The 24,582-nt window shown below is 39.9% G+C and overlaps 1 protein-coding gene across 1 annotated transcript in view; it reads left to right on the top strand.

Moving 5' to 3' along the window:
- Positions 1 to 24,582, top strand: part of PCSK2 (proprotein convertase subtilisin/kexin type 2) — a 103,438-nt gene that overhangs the window by 38,873 nt on the left and 39,983 nt on the right. The window contains exons 3-5 of the mRNA XM_075496881.1: positions 12,620 to 12,733; positions 14,396 to 14,504; positions 16,503 to 16,540. Coding sequence (XP_075352996.1) covers positions 12,620 to 12,733; positions 14,396 to 14,504; positions 16,503 to 16,540 — 261 coding nt within the window. The remainder of the gene's footprint in view (positions 1 to 12,619; positions 12,734 to 14,395; positions 14,505 to 16,502; positions 16,541 to 24,582) is intronic.

The raw sequence follows: 24,582 nt of genomic DNA, 5'->3' as shown, positions 1-24,582 counted from the left end.
CACCTCGCTCTTAAACGAAAGGCCCAGAACAAAGGACATCATCTCTGACGTCATTGCGTTGTCAACAGCTTGCCAAATCCGTGATTCTGTCATTTAGCACTGGATATTTTACACTTCTTCAGACTGCAGTGGCCCAAGACACATGGGACTTTATATCCCAATCTAGGCATCTGTTCAAACTGCCATAAAGTCAGTCCTTCTGCTGTAGTAGTTTATTTCCCCAGATCTCCCTTTCGTTATTCTGTGAAGTACTGGTAGTCTCTTCAGTCTTCTGAATGTCAGTCGTCTTCAGTGCTTGCTGTAACACGGGTTAATGCTGGCATTTTGGCGCTATGAAGAGCCCCTAAATGTGTGTGCAGCAGGCACTGTTAGTATTAACCAGAGATTCATCACTTATCATACCAAAGAAATGTAATTTCATCAAGGAAGCTTTTCTCTTAAATTTTTATTCTGTGGAAACCATAACATGAATTGGATCTCAAAGTTTGGACACAAAGAGCGATTTCCATAGAATTTGTATGCATTATTTTTGATGGCCTCCTGTGTGAAGCCTGAGCAAATGATTTTCTTCCATGATTTGCTAAACATTTGTCTTAGTGGAAATAAACCAGGGAGAGCAATGAGTATATAATGAGGATAGCAGTTTACAGGAGTGTATGGAAATCTTTGGTGATAAGCAAAAGCATATTTAGGGTTAAGCCTTTCTGAGTCCCATGGGGTACAGCCTCCTTTCAATGAGTGTGAAGAGAGAGGTTCCTATTAATATTGATGCAAATTATGTATGTGCACTGGGAGGAAAATATACTCCGAAGTCTAATTATTTTATGCTAATAACTGGACTGAAAAGATACTCCCTCATTCCTGGCCAAAAAAGCAGCAATAGTTCAAATAATTTGCAGCAGGGTGATCATTTTATCACTTCATTTAAACCAGCCCGTGCTCTGACCCAGGGGGGACAAGGGAAAATTCTGGCACCAAAATCCCTGCTAGTGCACATACAACTCCAATTCATAATGAGTTTTGTAGTCTTTGGAGGCCAGTTTTCATTGCTCTAGGCAGTGGATAAATAGAGGGGCCTGTGACAAATCTGAACCAATTGGATGTCCTGGTCCCTTGAAATCAAGGCAAACCCCCCTTTGTTTCTAAGATTTTTGAAAATCATATTAATGGTGCAGGTGTGCTTTGGAGAGAGGCTTGGCCAGCAGCCAGCGGGACAGGCTGCTGGAGAACATGGGCAGGGATGTGAAAAGCCTCTCTGCTAAGGGGGGTGTTGAAAAAACCCATGAAGAATGTTCAGGCCACACTTCTGTGCCTTGTACTGCTCTGTCTCCATGACGAGCTAAGGAGAGTTTCAGCTGGGATAAACTCTGAGCATATTAAAACTCCTCTCAGTTTCACAGGTGTTTCCTTCCCTGCTAATTCTCTATGTGCTCTGTAACATTGGGGCCGGCTCTGTGCCCCAGCGTGGTGTCTCTTCCCCGCTTTGTTGACCCCACCACTGTTCTGTGTTAGGTCTCCTGCCTACAGTCTCACGCTAGATGTGATCCCTTTGCTAAATCGCTCATGCCCTGATGTCTGTCTTGTCAAGAAAAAAGCTGTAGACTTTGCCTGCGGGAACGTGAGTTCGATATGCTGCTGAAGCCGGGCACTAGGCAGTTCAGGAGTTCGTGGGCAGAAGGATGGTTTTCTGCCACTTCATGGCAGCCATATTCTGGGATGAGGTGGGAAGAGTGCCCTAATGTAGATCTCTCTGCCTTGGCCGTGCTTTCTCCCATGGTGCCGGGCACCAGGGAGCTCTGCAACTGCGTTCTCTGCAGGCTCCGTGGCACGAATGGAGGAGAACATTTGAAGATTAAAAGAACGGATTCTGACATACAGCGTGTCATGACAAGGATCAAGATCAGTCCTTTGGAAGTACCAAATTAATAACTGATTTGGGTAAAGGACAGAATTATAGGACATGGACTGTTTCTTTCCTTTTTGTAAACCAATCCCTTATTTCCCAGCTTTTCCTACCTTTCCTCTTGATACAGAAATTGTTCTGTAGAAACTGTTCTGTTTTGATGCTTCCTCTGTGGCAGATGGCCTGTCCCTGGCAGCTATATGCTGCTAACCCAATGCTCTACAGCAGCGATACATAAACCTGTGCTGATTTTATTAACGTGCTTTGTGATGGGGATCCATAAACCTCTGAATCTAGGAGCTGAATAAGTGCAATTGCAACCTTTACTGTGTACAGCCCGATCGATACAAATCATCAGTTGCTTCCTACTGGGCTGGGAAAGGCATGCATGGGGGCAAGCTCCCTTGTCTTTTCTGTCCAGTGTATTTACGGTAATAGAATAAAGAAGTAGCTGTGCTATAAACAACCACTCTGCCATTGGGTGCATGAGCAGATACGTGAATGTGAGCAGCAGCATAATTGCGGTTTTCCCTCTGTCATAAGATTGGCTTCTGTTTTGTGTCTGGCTTCTAGTTATGAAATTTCCTGAGAGAAGACATTGTACAGCCCACGTAATTCCCACCAGGCAGCACTTTAGGAAGATCAGTGGTTTGCAATTCTATATCTCATCTCCACTGAGATAGCAACAGAGCTCTGAAGGCGTTAAAAATGGACAAGAAAGGCTCACTAATATATCACTACCACTCATGCGAACCTTGAAGTTTAAGTATTGCAGGTTTGAAATATTAGAATAAGCTTAGACTTTTTGGCAGTTGTTGCTATATCACTCCAGGCAGGCAGCTTTGTAAAAATAGGCTTTGTTTTTTATTAAAGGTAAATGGGCCTCTGCAGATGTCATTACCACCTGGCTGGGGAGGTGTTGACAGCAGTGGGCAGTAATCAGTGTTAGCAGCCTGCCTGCATGGTGCAGTGGGGACCTGAGTCAGAAGAGAGGCTGCAGGAGATGCTGCAGGAAGAGTAAGTGGCCATTTGTGATGGCCGCCTCTGTCTGTGCAGAGGCACTCCCTTCCACATTAACTGAAAGAGATGCCTCTTCAGGAAGTATTCTCCCCACATTCAAGCTGCATCATTTGCTCACAGAGCAGAAGAAATAGGGAAAGGAAAAATTGTTTTGAACAATGACAGTGCAGAATAGGTTATGAAAGAGAAGGATTGTATTCTGTAGGGCACTCACAGTGTTGCAGCCAGGAAAAAGAAATCAAAAGGTACTTATGCCCCTTCTGAATTCACGTTTGGGAAGGCCTGGATTCTGCATGATGGAGCCAACCTTTTCCTCACTGTTATCCCATGAGTCCAGGTTTTGAGGACCCACAGCTAGCTTTAAGTAACTGTTTTAATTCAGACTTTCTTAAATGCATTTAAATCAAATGGATTTTTAGCTTGGTTCATGCACTGTATGTACGACAATGGCACTGACATTACTCTACCTTCCTTCCCTCCTAGTGCCATGGTGCCATTTTTATTCTGGGAAGTTGCTCTTCAGCTGAGATTCTGGCAAAACTTTTGTATGAACATTTTTCACTGCCACTGGATCCAGTGGGGCCTGTCTGCTTGGAAGGGCCATAAACAGCAGAGGAAGCTGAAGTAAACTTTACTCTAAGCCCTACTGCATGAGAGAGGAACCTCAAACAGCTCCCACCACTGTTACCGTGACTGAACTCTGTCATTGGGCTTGAGGGGCAGCTATATAAAAATGCTTGGGTTTTTTTTACTTAGAAGCTGTTTAGAAAAGGAGTACACACAGAAAGCAAAATAAGTCGCATAAAGGATCGGGCAACATGCAGTTCTTCTGTGAGTGTGACATTATGGCGTATTTACTGTTAATCTGGGAAGGGGATAATCTGTGCTGGTAATTCCATGAGAGAAAATGTGAATTGTATTTTTCCAAGCAGATGTTTCAAGGCAAGTGATGAGCTATTAGGTGAAATTTGAGTGGGAAGGAGGCTGTGGAGAATGAAGTGGAAGTAGGACGAGTTATGGCACAGGTCAGAAGCCAGCTTTTAAGTGCAGAATCACTTTGGAGAGTAGGGGGTTTATTTTCAGCGCCTGCTGCAGAGTTACTTTAAGGTCTTGTCCTGTGCTGACTCAGTTTCCCTAAATGATGGTGCATACCTACACAGGCATATTGCAAGGCTCTTCCAGTCTGTATATATGCAGTACACTTAAATGTAATGTCTGTAAAGCAAATTGGCATATTCAGAAAGAAAATGCATGAAGTTAGAGGTAAAGCTGCTACAAATGATGCTTTATGACTGGAAATGTGTTTGGGCATTAGCACAAATATTCACACATTTACAAGAAGGTCTCTTCTGTGTCAGGGTGCATCAAGGGTATGCTTCGACAAAGAGAATAATTTTACTTGTCAGTTGAGTCTTCCCATACAAACCAAACCACACAGATTTTTCTCCAAGTGGTATTTTCTCACAATCCCCACTTATCTGGAGACTTGCTTCATGAAATAAATTAACTTAAAATCAACAGAGTTAGAGGAATCTCTAGCCTATGAGCACTCTCGTTCTCTTGGGATGTAGCAGATATTCATTGCTTGCGTGGAAGCAGCAACTGTACTAATAGAATCTTTAAAAAGGAGGTTATATAAAGGTAGACTCTGTAGTACCTCTCTCCTTGTAGCACCAGTGAGCTACTGTGGAGCAGGGGGAAAGTCCTTTGCTGGAAGACTGCCCAGGAGTATAACAAACGGTCCAAAGTTATAAGTGAAGAAATGATGACAAAGAGGGAATTATTAAATTAGAAGATTCAGCATCATGTGAGCACGTCTCTTCTTTGTACTGCACAGATACATCCAAAAGCTAGTCTCAATGCCAAAAGGTTTGTAATCTTAGAGACGAACTGGGCCTGATTCCCATTTAAACTAAAACCCTTTTATACCACAGAGAGGCTGCAAATATAACTTAGACCTACTTTGGGTATCACCTCAAAGGTTGATGGTGGCCTTTGTTATAAATGAAAATCACTCCATGAAAAGATTTTACTCTTGAGGAGGAAGAAAAAGGTGTGGGTTTTTGTTTGGTGGGGTTTTTTGGTGGGGTTGTTTTGTGGTCTTTTTTGTTTGTTTTGGTTTGTTTTTTTGGTTTTTTTTTTGTTTGTTTGTTTTTTGTTTTTTTTTTTCCCCAAGTATGATCTTTTAAGAAAGGTATATCTGCAGTACTTGGCCAAGGCATGTGAGAGAAGAGAAAGCTGTGACTTGTAGCAACTAATTTTATAGCTAAGAAGGGAGGATCTGCAGTCGATAGTGCCCTACATGCATGGGGCCCAGTTTTCTTTTCTCTTACCAGGCATGCTACTGTTTACACCTGTACCGAGAGGTGGTTATTCTGATGGATTTGGAGAGGCTGATCATTTCTGTGGCCCAATGTAACTGGTGAGACAGCGAAGTGCAAAAGTTACCCACAAGCTGCTGGTAAAGTGTCCCTGTGGTTTGCAGACTCTCCAGATCCACTGGAGAGACTAATGCATGCAGTTATAGCCCATCTCTAGGGAATTTCTTTCTTAAAGAGATCTTTGATTTTGTAACTGAAGTGACTGTCCTGCTGTCTTGCAATGAGACATTGTTTGAAATATAAATTACTTTGACTTTTCTGTCATTATATACAATAAAGTGAAATGTCAGCTTCTCCATGTAGAATAAGCAGCAGTTTTTCATTCCTTTGGAAGCTTCTTAAGATTTCAGAAATGCTCCTGCTGTCTTTTTGGCTTGTCTAAGCAGTGAAAAAATTGGAAATAAGAACAGTGTTCCTAGAATAGCCAGCACCTAAGATAGTATATAGATCCCGATATGGCCCTCATGCCAAACTGAGGAGAGAGCAGAGGTGTGAAGCAGTTTGCTTGTTCTTGAGGCAGTATACTGCATATCATATTATCCAGTGCTTTTTCTCTTTCTCAGTCTTTCCTCTTAATAAATTCTATCATAGAGCAAAAAAACTTTGTCAAAGAGGGCACGATCCTATGAAAATTTCTGTTTTACCAAATTGGCATTTTCCATTGCAGACCATCAATACTCAGCATTCATTTTACATTGCAGCCTAAACAACTCACTTGCATTTCAGAGTAGAAGCTAGAGGAACGCTATTGATTGCTTAGCTGAGCAGGTTGAGTATGATCTGCAGCCTCCTCTTACACATTGATTCCTTGTCTCTTTACTCACTGCTTCCTGAATGTCACTGAACTGTGAGAGGCCTGCTAAATGGACAAAAATATTGATTTCTTTTCCCCTTCTCTTATTTTTGAAAGCTCCTTATTTACCAAGCACTGAACTAATATCAGGAAAATGAAAGGTCACAAAATAAGGCAGAGGCAAGTCAGTTCTTGCATATGTTTTTAAAAAATATGAACTTGGTTGAAACATGAGTTCTTTAAATTGTGTTTCCATCCAGAAAGGTTAATTGCCTGAGTGGAACCTTTGAGTTCAGGCTGTTCACCTTCGTGTTTTACTATTGTCTGATTGATGCTGAACTTCTGGGGTAGTTTCCTAAATGACTGTATCTGTGGTGTTACAATTTTCAGTGATTTTTGCAGAGAAGTTAGTGAACAGCCCCAACTATGACGTGTTTTGCTGTGCCAAGGCAGTCAGTAACAGTCAGAGTTTAATGGTGGCAGTGTTTTGTCCCCGGTTTATTCTACCAGGAGTGTGGCATTTTTGCAGTATCATATCCAGAGAGAGGAAAGGCGTTTGAAGAGTACAAGCTGGAGTCAAGGAAAACTGAGAAGACATCCCAAGAGGGATGTGTGGGGACAGCATAAGTGTCCAGAGGCTTTAGTATCTGCTGATGGTCTATATAAACTTAGTAGAGTTTTGTGGATGCAAATGGGGCTGGTTAGAGAAAGGGGAAAACTAGGATCGGTCCAGAACAAGCAGGTCCTTGATATCCAATGACACTGTTTCAACTAGTAACAAAAGAAAAAAGAAACAGCAAGGTAGAAGAAGGAAGGCTGAGAACAATGAAAAATGGACATATTTACAGTGGACATGACTTTCCCTAGAAATCAAAGCAATTCTCATGCTGTCTATGCTTGTCATTATGAAAATAGCCATTTAAAAATGTATAAGACAAGAGTGATACACAAGTATTTTAATGGAAAGACATGCATTTTTCCTTTTGTGAAGTCTTTCAAATTTTCTTTGTGTGTCCTTTGCTTAGAAATGGCAGGGAAGGTTGTGTTGGTAAACTTTATGTTTCAAAGGCCTTGTGCTTCAATAGCTGTTACGTCTTTGCTGTATCAGCTCTAACTGCACCTCCCAAGGACTGGCAAGATAGCTTGGGAGAAGAGTCCCTGTGCAGAAAACTCCCCAGGGATTAATGAATATAGGTAGCAGAGGCACTTAGAGATTCTGTTAAGAATAATCCACCAGAGACACCTGCAGTTGACAACAGGGACTCATTGCTGTATATGGAGAGATCCACGAGAACCTTTGAAAGTTATTGGCTCGCTCGAGAGGAGCAGTTGTCATTTGGTTAATAAATACTGGATGGTCAGTGACACTCTCAAATGCCATGACATCCCTGCTCATTCTTTCTGGGCCTTGAAACAGGCTCAGAAAGTTTGAAATCAAGCAGATGGATCCAGCTATGTCAAGACAAAAGGCATCCATTTTCTGCATTGCTGTGGCTGGATGGAGTCTAGCAGCCTCACCACCCCAGGTTATCAGTTCAATAGCAGAAATGAGCTGTCCGCATAGCCCTTTAAAAGTGATTCAGTTTTGTTCAGTTCATCCAACTTTAGTTACAGTTCAAGTAGGTCTGTACTTTCTTTTTTCTAGTGAGGAGAGTCAGCATTATTCCTTTTATTTTGTAGTGGAAAGTCACACAAGACTTGGTTACTTTGGGGCTTTAACAAAAATGTAGAAGAATGTGAGATGGGTGCTCCTGTCTGAGATCTTCAGAGCTTCTTTCCAGCAAGCGGCTGTCGGACAATGCAGGCGATGAGTGTGTACTCTGTGAATGGGATCAGTGCACCTCCAGCCTCCTACTAGACATATCTCTCTTATGTTACGTGGATGGAGTGGGTAGTAAAATTAAATGTTGTTCTGTTTACTTAGACAGAAATCAGAGGTGAAAAAGGCACACTCGCTTATTAACTCTGTATGAGGTTTGGGAGCAGAGGGTTGTCATTTGTGGATAAGACCCTCAAGAGTTGCTGTAGGCACTTGATATCCAATTCTCATTACTTTTTAAAGAGAGTTGGGTGTGCGTATCACTCTGGCTCACTTGAACTTTTCTGCCTCCATCTTTTGTTGCCATCATGTTTCTTTGGATATCAGAAATTAATGATAGCAACAGTGGGGATAGCTTTCTGCTAGCAGAAGGTGGTTTATTTGATGATGCCTTCGTGCATCTGGACACGCTGTTCCAAACCACCTTCATGGGAGACTGATCTTCAGTACAATTCATAGGGCGTAAGTCCAGCCATCAGCCCGACTTCTTCAAAAAGGCAGGCTATCGGTTTCCAACTTCTTTCTTCACCTTCAGGAGCAGACCTGTGTTGACCCTGAGGCTTTAGAGAAAAAAGAACCACTACTTCCTTTGGTTCATCATCTCACTGCTATGTTTTTTTTTAAAAAGCCATGCCTACTAGTTGTCATCAGTGGGACTGCCTTTTTCCTCTGGAATTTGGCCCGAATTCTCCTGCTCTGAAGTTCTTGATTCTTGAGGCTGGGGGTTGTGTCTACTGTTCCACTTTTGTGCACCCGCTGGTATAATTTAGTAAATCTGTCATTTATGCTCAATATACAGAGTCATTTAACTGCAGGAGCTCACCAGTACAATTAACCCTGTTCTGTCAAAACGAGGAGCTGATTATCTTGGCATTCACAGGAGCATAGAGCACAGTTAGAGTGCTGTGGTTTCTGGCCCTCCCGGAGCAGTATTGCAGTCAATTGATTATTTTGTTAATTTGTTCTGCATCAGTATCCTGCTGGTTTATTATTATGCAAGTGACTTTATGTGCCATGCATAAGTACAAGTATATTAAAAAAATCAATACTTGAACCTTTTTTCCCTGTAAGGATCTTATCATCCATGGGCTACCTTCTTTGATACATGACCTTCATTCTGATTACAACACAGCTAGTAACTCTTACATGATTTAGTCCCATGCTAATAAAGTAGATGCTCAGATTTTGCTCTCTACTTAATCCTGTATCCTAACGAAGAAGGAATAAATGAATTAAGAATGAAATAAACAAAAGGCCGTTATTGCTGATAAATAAGCCTAATTTTGAAACAGTAAAATTCATGCTATTTTAGTAAGAAAATTTCATTCCTTCACTAGGTTCTAATAAGTATCATGCTTCACAGGCTCAAATCATTTAGAGATGCTATTATCAGAAGCCTGAGTCTTATGAACTCTGTTTTTCCTGCTTCAGTTAGAAAACAAGTATTTAAAAGATGGCATGAGGTTGCATTGTGCATTGAATTAAGGGCTGGATTCCACATCTGAACTTGACACAAGTAGATCGGATTATGGCTGTTATAGGATCAGAATGTTTTCGAATGATCTTCTGCCATTGCACATGCAAAGATGTTCTCTCTTGTATGTGTTTTTGAAACATATTACCTGCAACATGATAATTAATGCATTTATGTTATTGATGTCACAGGGAGACCTGCTCTTCTTTAAGAAGAAAACCGTAAGGTAGAAGCAGAATCAGAGGTGGTCCTTCTCCTGATCTAGACTAGATATGAAAGCACAAGTTTCCAGCTCTGGAAAAAGACCGTTTTTCTAATGCAGATACCCAGTTGGCAAGAAGACTAGGGGTCTCCTGAGTCAGCTATCTGCAGCCCTAAACGGGCGGTTCTCCACTCAAATAATTGAATTTGCATCATCCATTTTCCAAGGATAAGTTTGTTCTATTGGGGATTCTTTTCTGGAATATATGGATGTTATCTCATCTTGGGATCATTGCTTTCTAGATACGTTTTCATCAGGAGAAAGGCAAGTTCTTACTTCGTGCAGGGTTATACAAGGCAACTGAATGAGGACATTTGTAGCTTATGTAAGTGAGAAGCTACCAAGTCCTTACCCAAACCTTTCAACTCATTTCGTGACAGAAGTGCCTAATCTTTTCTGGACGCGATTGTATGAGTTACCGTCATTACTGAACACGAGGAAAAACCCCTTGTTTCTGTAGTGAGAAAGAGGCCTCAGAATTTCTGAGACTGTTACCTCTGTGGATGGTGACATCCTGTATGCCTTTTTTCCATGTGAAATATTCAGAAAACAGCCTACAGAGTGGTTTTAGCTCAGAGGCTATACTTCCTTGAGTGGTATATTTCCTTGTCTCAGGAAATTATAATATAATGTAATATAATACCAAAAAAAAAATATATTTATTGTGAAGATGGAACAAATCAGGGAAATTAAATGATCCTGAAGAGGGAAACCAGCCTGTGCTATTTCTGCAAATTGCTCCCCCACTTCCTTCAGGTTGTCTTAAAGAAAAGCCAGGACTCCGAAGCATTGCTTTTTAATTAGTAGAAATCCTTTTGTACTAAACCCTAATTCAGTGCCTTAATGCAGCAGGTCCTGCAGAGCCAGCAAGCTTGCGTGGGAGCACAAACGCATGAAATCTTGTTCTCTGGCATCCCTCTAAGTGAGGGTTGGCTTCTGTTCATAATTATTTTCTGTGGTGACAGCTCGGGGTTTGCAGTTGCAAGCAGAGAGGCAGGGGTGGTAACGGAGGAAGGCATAATGACAGGTGATTGCTCTGTTGTCTCCATGGCATCACTGAGCCTTATCTTAGAGGTATCAAACAGTGTGCTTATACCTTTCGTTACTCTGTTCAGATACCTGGTGCCACTAAGTACACCTAGTATGGGTCCTACTTAATCACTGTCCTCTTTCCAGCTTATTTTGTATAGGTTTTTTCTTTCTTTGCAGTCTGCTCTGCTTTTAATGAGCCTATACAAGTAATGGAAACACACGTATAAATGAAAACACCTACTGATTCAATATTTTATTATTTGGTACCTTAGTTAAGGATTTATAATTCATACAAGTAGATTTTTAGAAACGTTTGATACTGCCTTTTCAGGGCACGCTGTCCCATCCTGCTCACTATGAACTGGTATTAGGTTTTCAGGGTTATAATGAAACAATATAGCTGTGAGGAAAATAGCTTTTAGCCCCCATCAGTTAGATCCCAGTTTCATCTCAGCCTTAGGCACCTCACTGAGCACTGTCTTTTGAGGCTCCTGCTTGAATTTATGGAGACAGAAGGACACCTCCAAGAATGACTCAACTGACCTCAGATCTGATTTAGCCTTCGGATTAATTTCTTCTCTGTTGATTTTGACTGACTACATGAGTTACTGCAACACAGCAGTGTAACTCCTGTATACGTTGTTTTAATTGGAAATGCCAAAGTCACACATGTTTAAGTGGTTCTCTGAGTTACTAGATTTATTTAATAACCGTGCATTTTTTTCAAGAAAAAGCCTGAGGAAATGTTAGGGGTTTTGCTGCCTTCTTGCTGCACCTCAAGGTGTACTCAGTTCATGATTTTAAGTATTCCTCTTTAATCAAGAGGGCTAGATTTATTTTTTTTTTTTTAATTTTTAATTAAATGCTGAGACTCATGCTATCTTGGTTCCAGCTGTTAGGCTAAAGAGTACAAAAAGAGTATGCCAAACTTGACAACACTTCTGCAAGGTCTAGGAATATGTTAGCACATATTATAACAACAATTAGAACCGTTCAGTTATCTCCTTTAGGAGTGTTCTTTTCCATGGGTACAAATAACATCGTAACAGTCTGGCATTTGTAGTTCCTGCCTCCAAAGGTATTTGTGTCTAACTTCTCTTGTTTTCTGCAGTGCTTAGTTAAATGTTTTTGTGGATTTGCTGTTTATAAAGGAAAGGATCTCTAAAAAACTATGACTACTTGTGTTTCATAACCAGTACTTTTATATCTTGCACTTTAGCCAGTTTGGTCAGTTTAGTGTCTTTTTTGCCATTTAGTTTTTCTTGCCAATGGTTTTATTTATCACTTATTTATTGCAAGGGTAATCCCTGAAAGTAGATTGCTCTACAGGACGTGTTTTTGAGAACCTCAGGAGTATGATGAAAGCACACAACCCCAGATATTTTTCTCCCAGCAAATCTCTTTGGAAGGAAAGGCTATCTAATACTCTGAAAATGCCCTGGAGAAAAATCTGAAAAAGTAAAAGCATGGTTGAGACCTGCATCCTCATTTTATCAAATGCCTGTAGCTTGGAACAGTGACATATTGGGAATTAGTTAAATAATTTTAGCTTCTAATAACAATAATGTTTTGATATTGGTGGCTAAGAAAAAGAAAAGTATGGCAAGAAGATCCATGACAGTAATGATACCTGAATAGGACTCTTTCTTACGCAAATTCTCAGGTATCTAAAATATGTTCAAGCTGTAGTTTTCCTCCAGATAGGACACTTCTGGGTGTCTCTCCCCCACATAGTCGCTGTAGTAGTCCTTGAGCTCTCTACGTCTTTGCAAATTTTGGCTGAAATCAGCTATAGGTTTAGAATTTGCAAATGAATGACATGGACACAAATAATGTGATTTCATAATCCTTATCTGTCACAAAAACAAGGCGAAAAAATCTTTGTATCTGTGGTTAAGAATGTTGAGCTAAAGATATAAAAATTAACCCTTCCAGGTGAAGAAAGCTGTGCAACAGGAAGGCTTCAGCAGAAGGAAGCGAGGATATAGAGACATCAATGACATTGACATCAACATGAACGATCCTTTATTTACGAAGCAATGGTACCTGGTAAGTTTTGAAAGAAAATCACAGTAATCATAACTAAATAACTGGCATTCAAGCCGTTCTGTGCTGTTGCAATATTTTGCAAGAGTTCTTTCCAAATATGTCACAAGAACTTGGGAATGGATCCAAGGCTCTGTCCTGTTGTTTTTAACTGTACCTCTTTTATGCTGGGAACACCCAGCACATTTCAAGAGCTAAATTTCATTTCAGTCAACGGAAAGATCCTTAGAAGGCTTGAAAGAGAACTGTATTGGTGTCCTGTGGGCATTCCTGGTGTGCTGATGTGACCCCTAAAACTGCATATGAATCATGTCTTTGAGCTGTTGCCAGGTAAAATATTGTTATAGAATTATGACAAAAAGTTCTAGTGCACTGGCTAGAAAAAGTTGAGGTTTTTCTTATGGAAATTTGAATGTTAATTGATTTTCTTCTATCAAAAGCAGAACAGCTGAAAACTGATGAATTTTGGCTTAAGCTAATGTCAAAAGAAACTAATATTTTGCTAATTTGTTTCATTTTTAATGTGTCATATTTTATAGGGAGAAGTCTTTAGTCATTAAAAAAATTTAAATTTTTACATAAAAGTAGCCAAAATGATATTTTTCTATTTAAAAAGTTGAAAAAGTAATTTTGCATCAGTTTTAATGTTGCAACCTATTTATGATTAAATACTTAGTAAATGCAGTATTGTCTTAAGAAGGGTCTTTTTGCTTAAGAATAGTGTTTCTTATTCTCTTTCCTTTTAATCTATTTCTTACGTTTTATGAATCCATCCAATATGGCTGGGGGATTTTTCTAAGGCAAGAGTTTTCAAATGAATGAGGGCATATTAGCATGAATGGGACTTCATCCTTGATGACATGATAAGCTAAAGTGTGGATTAATTCACTTCTTTCTGGTACTTCAATCAAAATGTTGCAGATAAAAATAACAAAATTTTTATGAAGCTATACATTTTTTAAATTATAAAGTACACTAAAATGTGTTTTGAAATGAGATGTGTCTGACACAAAATGGAAAAAAATTCTGGAACAGCAAAAGCCATAGTATTTTTCCCATGGAACTCAAGAAATTTGCAAATGAGGTTGGTGAACATGAGTAATGCCTGAAGATACAGGGGATTGCCCGTACTGCAGAACCATAGAATCACACACACACGAGGTTGGAAAGGACCCTTGAAGTTCATCTAGTGAACTTTCCTGCTTAAAGAAGGGCTAACTTGGTTATCAAAGAAGTTGTTTCTGATACTAAACCCAATGTTCGTGAATTTCAGTAGATCCCTGCTTTCAAGAAAAAAGCATTTCCTGCTCATAAAAATGTCCTCTGTAAAATCCATTGGTCTAACTTTTGCCTGGATTGACCCACTGCCCTGACATGCTTAAGCAGAAAAGTCCTTTTTTTGGTCCAAAAGATTCAGTGTTTAATCAAATCTTGTAAACCACAAAGAAGTGAATATACCCAGGGTGGTTGGTTTTTTGTTTGTTTGTTTTACTACTGCATTATTGCGGTCAATATGATTATATACAGTTGTGTACACCAAAGCAAATGGGATATATTTTCCATACCAAAGACACATGCAAAGATATAAAGCAAAATTTGGTGGTTGCAGAAATGTGTCTATCAAGTAAAAAAAGCTATTCTTCCTTTTTCACTGATGTGTATTAGATTAACACTGGTCAAGCAGATGGGACTCCTGGACTTGACCTTAATGTAGCTGAAGCATGGGAGCTGGGATACACAGGGAAGGGAGTTACCATAGGAATTATGGATGATGGTAAGTGAAGACTGCATGTTAATTTAGTATTTTTAAGTAGCTTTTTCCATGTAATCAAGGTCAAAAAAGGATTAAAAAGTAATAACATTGCTTATAGTGGTGAGACTACCAGCCTCCATAAAGACTTTGAGATCTTCAGGGAAAATATGTTATAAAGACTTCACTAGGGATACTGAAGTATGGATATCCAAGCATTAAAAGTAGTTTGCAATTATCACTCAGATGTCTTCCAGGGCACACTATAATGGCCATTAAGCCAAAGGAAAGACTCCCCTTGACTTCTGTAGGCACTGACTGGGGGACGTAATTGCTGTGCAAAAAGTACTTAAGAAAATGTTTTCTGGGTAACATTATTCTCAAAGTCATACTTGACAGCTGAAATAATTAAACACTTTCATGCTGAATGTCAATAAAGACCTGCATATTAAATATATTACTAATTTGAGGCTAAGTTCAGGGAAGATGAAGATAAAAGGTACAGTCGAAGTCAGAGCTGTTCTACTCATGGGTTCCTTGCTGAAGTACAGGAATTCTGTGCAGTCTCTCAACACTTTTCTTTGGGCTAAATTTTGAATGTTTTTCTTTTATGGTGACTGAATAATATTAAAAATAAATATATAAAATGTCTGGATCCACATATGTTTTCTAGGGTCAACTGAGATCTGTCCTCACTTATTTCTGTTCCTCATCTGCTTACTGCTGACAAGGTTTTTGTGGAAGTAAGAAAGTACTCAGACACCTGTATATTAATGAGAGATCAGTCTCATGTGAGAGATGATCTCATGTGATGTCATGAGAAATCACAATTTCACTGATCACCCAGAGGCAGGATTTAGCTTTCAGAATAACTAGGCATGACTGTGATGGGGATGATGACAAACTATTTGAGCTTCAGGTCAAATAAAGCTGTTGGCCCATCAGATACAGCTTTTAGAGAAGAGGGTAATTTGCCTTATATTCACTTCCACTAACTCTGGAGGAGACCACCTGAAAAATATGATTCTTCATTGAGACTTTTGTTGTCCATCTACCATTTGGATCAGTAAGGCCCTCCACAGACACAAGGGTCTCTTCATGCAAATCTAGTGCTAAGGACCCTACGTAATGGGATGTAATCGTTTCATCAGAACAACCACGATAATATGACATTCTCCTTGCAGATAAAATGGAGCATGTAATAGTGTGGTAGTTGGAGACATGGGGCAGAGTAATGATCAAAATGTAACATGAGATTGGTGGCCATTTCTGTGTATGTTTTAACTGTACTTGTAATAGGTCATTTTACCCCATCTGAGTGTAGATCTGCTGCTTCTGTTGCACCATCCACCGGGATTTGTATATTTGCTATATGTAGAAAGATACTATACATTAGAATGAGTATATTCCACACCACTGCCCTGTTACAATCTTCAGCACACTACCAAAGTGCGGAGCCTATGCTCAGATACTTGCTAAAGTGGTCTAATCCAACACTAAAAGTTCTCTTTCATACGCATAATCCAACGTGTTTGCCTTAGTGATCTCCCCAAGTCTAGTTTAGGTGACTTTCTGTCTGCTTAGTTTACAATTTTCAGTGGTTAAAAATACCCCTTTTTATATCCTGTACTGATCCAGTGCTTACTGATCTTGTTAGTTTTGGTATGCTTTGAGATGACAGAACTTGTATAAAGATAAATTGTGATTTAATCTAATCTTAATAAGTAAATATGATCTAGTCTACGAAACAGCTCAATAAATTTTGTTGCTAAGCTCACCTTTTCAAGTGGCACCTGGATTTTGACATAAATGATTGAAAACTAGCTGGGACTGCAGCAGAAATGGTAAACCAGTTTAAAAGTCCACATTTAAAAACTGGAATCTCACTTCAGTCAGTTGCATTATTCGCCATGATCATTTTCATATGGTTGCAAAAGAATCTTGTTTTGTTCTGTGATCATTAGAAAATATTTTCTGAAACTCTTAACCTTTGGTTTCTGTTCTGTCATTATCTTATTGCAGGAATTGATTATCTGCATCCTGATCTTGCATCAAATTACGTAAGTACATGCTGACCTTTTCTGTAAAATGTGGATTTTCTTATAGTCCTTCTGCTACAAAATTTTAAATAATGAGTGGAACAACAGTACAGCTGAACTGCTGATCTTACAGATGATACATTTCACATTGAAAGAAGCAGACTAAAAATGGGACTGCCTTTGCAAGGAGTGGAAAGGTGACAAGGCTTTTTGTAGAGGAATGACAGTGCTGCCTTACATTAAATAAGCTGCAGCTTGCAATATTGGATTTAGGACAGAAATTAGTAACCTGGGAATTGGCTCTAAATCCTGCTATTAAGATGCAGAATGCACCTGTCACTTGGAGGGCCATGGAGCTGTGGGCTGTGGCAGGGCATGTATTAGCCTTTGAAACCTCCAGGAACAGCTTAATTCCTTTATAACAGGTGATTTGATCCAGTGCTTCAAAGCATGTGCAGGGCAGATTGTGTATTCTCAGCACACGCTGTGTCAATTGATTGTTCCTCAGACCTACCTCAGGCTTCAGACCTTTGGACTAGAGGATTTTTATCCTTCTTAATTCTTCCAGGCTCTCCCCAGCCCGCTGCTGACACTAGCACTCCTATCTCCAGGCGTCTACAAGGGCTCCCAGCACCCATGGGTTGTAGGTTGCCTTTGTGGTACGCTGCTCTCACACTGTGCTTCTAGCAGTCCGATGGGCAGTTGGCCTCAAGAAGCTGTGGCTCCTTGCCGGGGCGGGGGTTTGCAGTGTCTCTGCTTCGGGTCTTGCTATTCTCCTGCAGTCAGTGGCTTCCTCAGGGAAGCCCAGGCTTCTTCAGCTGAGCAATGTGGTTTAGTTTGCAATTGCAATTAAATGAAAAGAAGAACAAAGACAACTGGAAAGTTTGGTAAAAACATGAGCCATTCAGATAGAACAGCTCTAAAACGAGAAAGAGTAAGACAGTTACTTTTACGTACTTGCAATTCAGAAAATAATAACATACAGGATGAAAATCTATTTGTTGTTGCAAGTAGCAAAGCACATTTGGTAGAGAATAAATGGATATAGAAGGTGTTTACTTTGGACAAGGAATTTGGGAAATAGCTGACCACAGAGGTAAATTGCAGGATGGCCAGTTTCACTCCTTATGAACTGGTTTAATAACTTGATAGCAGCTAATTAAACCCTGTGCCCTGACTGCAGAATTCTCTCCCAAGAGGAATAACTCAGTAGGATGTTCCCATAAATTGATACAAATAAAGAAGTCTGTAAAAGGCAGCCTTTTTCTTTGCAGGAATTGTGCTCTCTGCGTATATTGTAGCGTAAGATCTGGGCAAAGCACGCGCTCTTTACTCACTTTTCAGCAACAGGCATGGACAAAGTATGTGGGAATATTCTGGTCCTAAAAATCATGTTTCAAATAAACAAGCAAAAAGTCTGTACACCGTATTTGATATAACATCAAATAGGAACAGTTCTGTTGTTAACAGTGAACCTAGGATCATGCCCAGAAACCAAAAATAGATTTCTCCGTAATACAGTGTTTTCTCTTTTAATTCTAAAAATATTTTCTGTTTGATGGATAAATATTTGTCAGGCTTAGCAGAAATACATTGTTTTTAGAGTGGCAATAGTGAGTATTCTGGGAATTAATGGAAAATGACACAGAGAATGACAATGCACTGACATGATGATAGAAGTCAAAAAATAGTGGAGCTGGAGAGAAATCTGAGAGTTCAGAAAAGAAATATTGGGATGAAAATTGGAGAAGAAAAGCTGCCTGGGTATGGGGACAACAAACCTTTCATGGCAGTCCTGAAAGACTTGTGAGGAGACTGATCTTGAGATGAGAATCTGAAAAGGTTTGTGTAGGAATAACTTTGTCCAAACAAGGAGCGGTCCAGTAGTGGAGCAATGATCAGGCTGTGGAGGGACAAAAGAATATTGTCTGGCCAATGCAAAATGCAGAATTAGACATGGCTTGTGCCAGGGCAGATCAATACCCAGACAGAGGGGAGAAGAGACTGAGGAACGAGTGGTTGGTAAGACAATCATTAAAGGAGCAGCAGAAACCCCATCTGAAAGATCACAGTCTTAAAGGGGATACCACTCCAATGCTTTTAATACACAGATACAAAAATATGAGCAATCACGTGAAACCTGTGGTTCTAGGCTGTCACAGCACTGGGGGAAAAAAAGAAAAAAAAAAAACAAAAACCAAAAAACCACGCTTGGGTTTGTATAGATCATCTTTTTTGCCTAAGGTTCGCTTTCAGTTCCGTGCTGAATGTACCAGAGGACACAGCAAGGAAATGTGCTGATAAATTAGCACATTATATGCAAGGTAACCAGTAAAAGGGTAAACTTGGTAACCAGTAAGAGGTGCTGGCACCTCTGCACACAGAGCCGGCTGCAGTTGCTCTGTCTGAGAGGTGGCTGGCTGAAGGGCAGGGTTGGCTCCTGCTCCCACTGCTAAAACCTGCCATCTCCTCCCTCGCCCAGGTAGAGCACAGTGGTTGCAGGGCTTGGTTCACCTGCACTTTGCCTCTCCTCCTCTCGCTGCAAGGCTGCGCAGGCCTCTTAGAGTCCTAGCAGATCCTGCTCTGACAGCATCTACTGTCTCAGAGACCACAAGGGGCCTTTTTTCCCAGTAGGTAGTAATTTGGGCACGAACTAAAGACAAGGACTTAAATTCAGCTGAAGAAAAGATCAGTTTAGACCTAAAAATGCAATGAAACAAGTCTCTTGGGAATGAGTTGTTAACTCGGTTCGGGCTGGCATAGCAATTGCAGTCACCCTTGTACAATTCCTATACCACACATTTGGTGTTTCATGACATTTGCACTTTGGGGCAGCTTTCTTTTAAGTTATTGTTTATTTTTAGGAAATTAAAAGCCTACAGCTTATGTCTCAAGTGTGTAAGTGCCTGCATACCCCGGCAATGTCTGTACATCTTGCTTGGAAAATGGGGAACAATTAGAAAGTCTCTCAAAGGTGGTGTTTTTGGCACTGGAGCATTTTCAAATATAAAAACTTGGCTTTGATTACTCAGTTTAATTTGACATTTATGTTTTTGACTTGCTGGGTTTCTTGCTTGAATAGTTTAATGGGGGTTAGCACTTAGACAAAATGGGGGGTCAAGGAAGAGAAAAAGCTTTCTAAAGAAAAAAACATTTTGTATTTTCTCCTAAAAATTGCTGAACTATGACCTATGTATGGATTGCACTCTATCCATAATTTTCTTTGCAGTTTCTGAGCTTTACTGCTTGAATCATCCATTTCTCTTTTTAATGCACTTCATATACATGGAAAGGAGTGTGCCTGCTCATGGTCTGGATGGACGGCTCACCCAGAACCCCCTCCCAGCTTGCTGCAGTATAGCTACTTGCTTTTCTGTGATCAGGGGGTTATGGTAAAGGTGGAATTTTCCATTCTGCACCGTGAATGCAGAGAGACTCATTGTCAAACAATCAATATTTTCTTCCAAGCCTTGGAAACCCTGCAGAGGTTCAGCCTTCAGGAAATTATTTTTTACCACAAAGGGAACCCTTCATTATGAACTGATAATTAAAAAGCTGAAGCCTAATATAATCCATGGTTTTCTTTCAACTCAGACTGTACATACAAAGCCAGCAATTTTCAGGACTGACTTCTCCAAGATACAGCATCTGAGTGAGAAAGAAAAGTGAAGTAATAAGGGCTGCATATTAGATGAACTACGCTGCTCTGACCCTCATGATCTGCCCCACAGAAATCCCAGCTGATGTAATTGCCCAAGTCAAATAGAGTTCACTTAAAACTGGTGTCGAGAAAAACGTTGCCCTTCCAAGACAGAAATTTGTTGGAAACCCTCTGAAGACCTTGAAAAGCTCCTGGTGTCTCTGCACTGTCATTAATATCAGCCCAGGGGATCCACAGGGAAGGTAAAGCCAAACCATAGCAGAGCTGGGTTCATCCTTGCCTGCTGTCAGCGAATGATTTCAGTTAGCTTTATGAGATCCGATTCCTATGGCATGATTTTGGAAAGAGCCCGAGACAGTTACACTGCCATTTCCTACTGCATTTCAAAGGGTTATTGAGCAGGTACACTAGACACTTAATGTCAATAAAGCTTTACTGCTAATACATCAAAGGTATTTTATGGGCAAACTCTGCATGCTGGCCATTGATGCTAGTACCTATTTTTAATTGCAATGTTGAAATAATACTTACATTATCACAAAATAAGGGACAGAATAAACTGTCTCAGATGTTTCAACACTAATTGGATTTTAGATTGTTTGGTTTCATTTGTTTTTTTGGTGTTGCTTTGGGGTTGGGTTATTTGCTAATAGGTTTTCTAAAATAAACACTAGCATAACAATTAAAAATTATCAACCAAAACCGGGGATAAATTCACAAACATCCTTCTACTAATGCTGAAAATCTAGTAAGCATACTGTTTGATGGATGCTGTTAAAGTAGATTGTGGCAGAAATTTCATCAAGAAATTGTTGAGACAAAATGAAACCTCTTTTTTGCCAGAATAGAAGGATGAATCAAGTGTTTAAATGCCAGCCTGACTGATGCCTTAGCAACTGAAACTGATGGCCTTCTGTTGGGCTGTTTACGCTGCTCAGGTGGCTTCTGGCAGCTAGGAGGCTGGTTTTAGCATTTAGAAGATGATCATTCAAGACATGCAAGGCAATGAAGTTTCACTGGCATAAATTAGAAGTTACTGGGAAGAGAATGAAGTTATCTGTTTCAGACTTGGCTATTTTTTTCCATTACTCTGTGCAGGATCAGCTTTTGGGCTCATCTCTCTGTTCTATGCAATCTGTTTTTTTTCTCTGAACATACGAAAGGCTGAAAAAGAGAAGATGTCTCCTCTGATAAGATCAGCCAGGCAAATGAGGTTCTCTGTGTACTTGGAAGGCTGTGCTGGGTTTACCACGTACAGAAAATGCTTCACATCTTGGAAAACATAATGGGGTCCTGCAAATAGTCCTTTCCTCCTCCCCTGCTCCTGACAGTAACTGTTTTTGCAGGTACTTGTTACAGTGGAGCTCGTGTGCTCCAGTCTAAATAAGATGACTGTATAGTTCCTTTTCTCTGCCTCATAGCTACGCCTCATAGCTACTTAATATGAGCACTGCTAACGGGAGAGAGAAGCCATGGTGCTGTGTAAAGGAGATGTTAGCATCTTCTTATTTCATGAAAGATAAAAATGTTTTGTAATCACAGATGTTATTAAAGCTTTCTAGCTTTCAACTCAATTAAAAAGATGGAACAGCAAAAAGAATTTGAAGACTCTTTCTCCTCTGGATCATTTCATATGGCCGGAGGGCATAGAAAGAGGCTTTTTCTGCAAAGGAGGTTGTAACTTGTCAAGGAGGTGTGATTGCCTTAAGGAGAGATGATTTGTGTCACATATGGAGCTGTGTTTGCAGCTGAAAACTGGATTTCTCACACTGAAAGATGTTATGCTAACTGCTTTGCTGAAGCCCATTATGAGAGATCTGGACCCTGAATGCTTGGCAAGTTCTGGGACTTGGTGCTTAGCACCATCTTTACAGCTGGAGTTGGCATTGCTCCACTGATGTTGGCCTCTTCAGGGGGATGCACTGATTTATACTGGCTATAAAACATCCTCAAAGTACAATTCCTTTGGAATCGGAAAGATACCAACATATTGTAGTTGCATTTGCCTGAGATTATTTTCAGAGCAATGAATGCTGCAGAAAGTTTCCAGCTTTATTCTATATTGGAACCACCTGAAAGGGATAATCTTCAAGTTAAATGCATGCCTGGTGTGCAGGCAATGTGAGATGGTGCCAAAGACACTCGCTTTGCAAGCTAAAGACCACACGTTGTCTGCAGCATTTATTTTTCTCTATAATCAATGTACTTAATTAATCAGCTGCACACTGAGAAAGTGCAAGGTGGCTAATCGCTTTAATCATTAAGCAGTGGTATTAATTTTCACTTAAGGCATCATCCGTGGAAAGTAAATTAAGATTGCTGAAATGAGAAATGCACAGGGTTGGAAGAGAGCAGATAAGGACATTTCTGCATCAGTTCTGGCTGGCGCTTTTGAAATTGGCTTGTGCCTCTCTCCAGGGTTTCTCCAAGTAAGATTTTGGAAATACTTCCTTCTTTTACTTGGGCAAGAAAAGTAGAGGAAAGATGTTAGTCCTCACTGTTTGCCATGGAGGGACCTGGCATTGCTTTGTTTTGGTTTTTTATTACCTTCACTTCTGCAGACCAATTAGCTTTTGGAACTGGCCAGAAATCTTCCATTAGAACAATATTTTTGCTAGTAAAGATAAGTGTTTTATAAAATCAAAGTGTCCATGGGAAAAAAAAAGTGAAATATTTTTATTTTGGATCAGTTCAACCTCATTTTCAATATTTGACTTCTAGAACACGCTGAAGTAAAACAGCAGCAACAAAATCCCACTCTGGTGCGTGGTCCACTTGGAAGAACAGGGTCAGATACACGGTCCCCGGGAGGCAGTGCACGCCATGCAATTTTAAAACCAAATTCAACAAAATTAAATAAAGAGCTGCTGTTTTTCCAAAGTGAAAATACCGCATTTTAGGTTGAAAAAGGCAAAAACATTTTTGAAGATTTTATTTTCTATTTTTCAAATAATAGTTTTTTTAACTGCTCATACTGTTTAAGACACTAACCAGTGCTGAAATCCCTGAATATCCATCAGCATTGAAGTGGAAGTTAATTAAAATTCATGCTGTAGTTACATTTTGGCTACCAAGGTATCACCAGGGAAGTCTGAATTAGATGGTGCATGTGGGGAACACTAGTCCCTCACAAAGCTTCATCAAAATTTGACAGGTGTTAGGGAGAAACTTGCAGGCCCAGTGATGATTTTAGCAAGGAGAATCTCAAACCCACTCTTAACTAGTGGGCATGCAACTGGTTTTAAAAGGAGAGTTTTGGCCAAGCCCTTTAGATAAGCCAAGCTTGCAGAAGAAGAGATCAGGGAGGCACGAGGAGTCCACGTTCTTCTGTGAAACCATAATAGCCTAAATACAGTAGATAAAGATGAGGATGACCTCCAGTACTTTAAACACCTCTCCTTCACTGTGCCTGTAAAATAATTTGGTTCATTTGAAATTAATGCAATTTTTTCCATCCTGGCACTTCATCTTGACGTGGTTGGTTGCTTTGCATTGTTTGATTTTAGTTGTATGCATTTATGTTCTCCATATTAATATTTTACTTCTCAGTGGCTGTGTAGGTAGTTAAGATATTTTTAAACACCTGCCCTATTTCAGATTGCTTTGATTTAAATATAATGTTCTTCATTTCTGTTGCATTCCCAACAGAAGCAATAAGCATAATGAACATCTCTTACAGGGGAACAGAATAGCAGTGCACAATGTCTAATAAAATGTTGGCCTCACTGAAATTGATGGTAGTTTTTCCATTAAGTTCAGAGCAATCAGAAATTTGGCAGATCATATAAATAACAGGTTTGTAGTGTTTGTTCTACTGTGTATTCCTTTTTTTTTAATCATTACAGTAAGAGGCATAGGCTTCCTAGCTTCAACTGAGCAAGTAGTGATACCAAGAGCTGTGGAAACATGGCTGCCCGGGATAACATATTTTACTGTAGAACAGGAGCTTGTATTTGATGAAACTTTGGCCATTTCCAGTGCTGTGTAGTTGTTGTTTAGTGAAAGTTAAATGGATATTGTAGTGCATACCTCAGTCACGCGTTCCCTGTGCTGTCCTTACTCATAAGCTTTGATGTAGATTGGGGTTCATTGGAAATGTTCTGCAGGCAGGTTGTGGTCTGGATTTTATTAAAGGAGGTGAATCTCTCTTTGAATATGTACAAAGGAGAGCACAAAGGCTATGCTATGTTCAAGGACTTCTTAATTTCAGTATTAGCACATGGTTTTTAGACCTACTTCTTGTGAGAAACTAAATCACTTTAATTCAGTGGCACTTAGTTGCAGAATTAGTCAACAGTGATACCACGTCTGACTGATGTAATTATGAGTCTTTCTTTCAGTCTGGTAATGATATCTAGGATATTTCTTAAATTTACACATCCAGTAAATTACTGTGAAAACA

This window comes from Mycteria americana, chromosome 3, assembly GCF_035582795.1.
Source record: "Mycteria americana isolate JAX WOST 10 ecotype Jacksonville Zoo and Gardens chromosome 3, USCA_MyAme_1.0, whole genome shotgun sequence".
Classification (NCBI taxonomy): domain Eukaryota; kingdom Metazoa; phylum Chordata; class Aves; order Ciconiiformes; family Ciconiidae; genus Mycteria; species Mycteria americana.
Note: the sequence above shows the minus strand (reverse complement) of the source record. Positions and strands in the feature narration are given on the sequence as shown.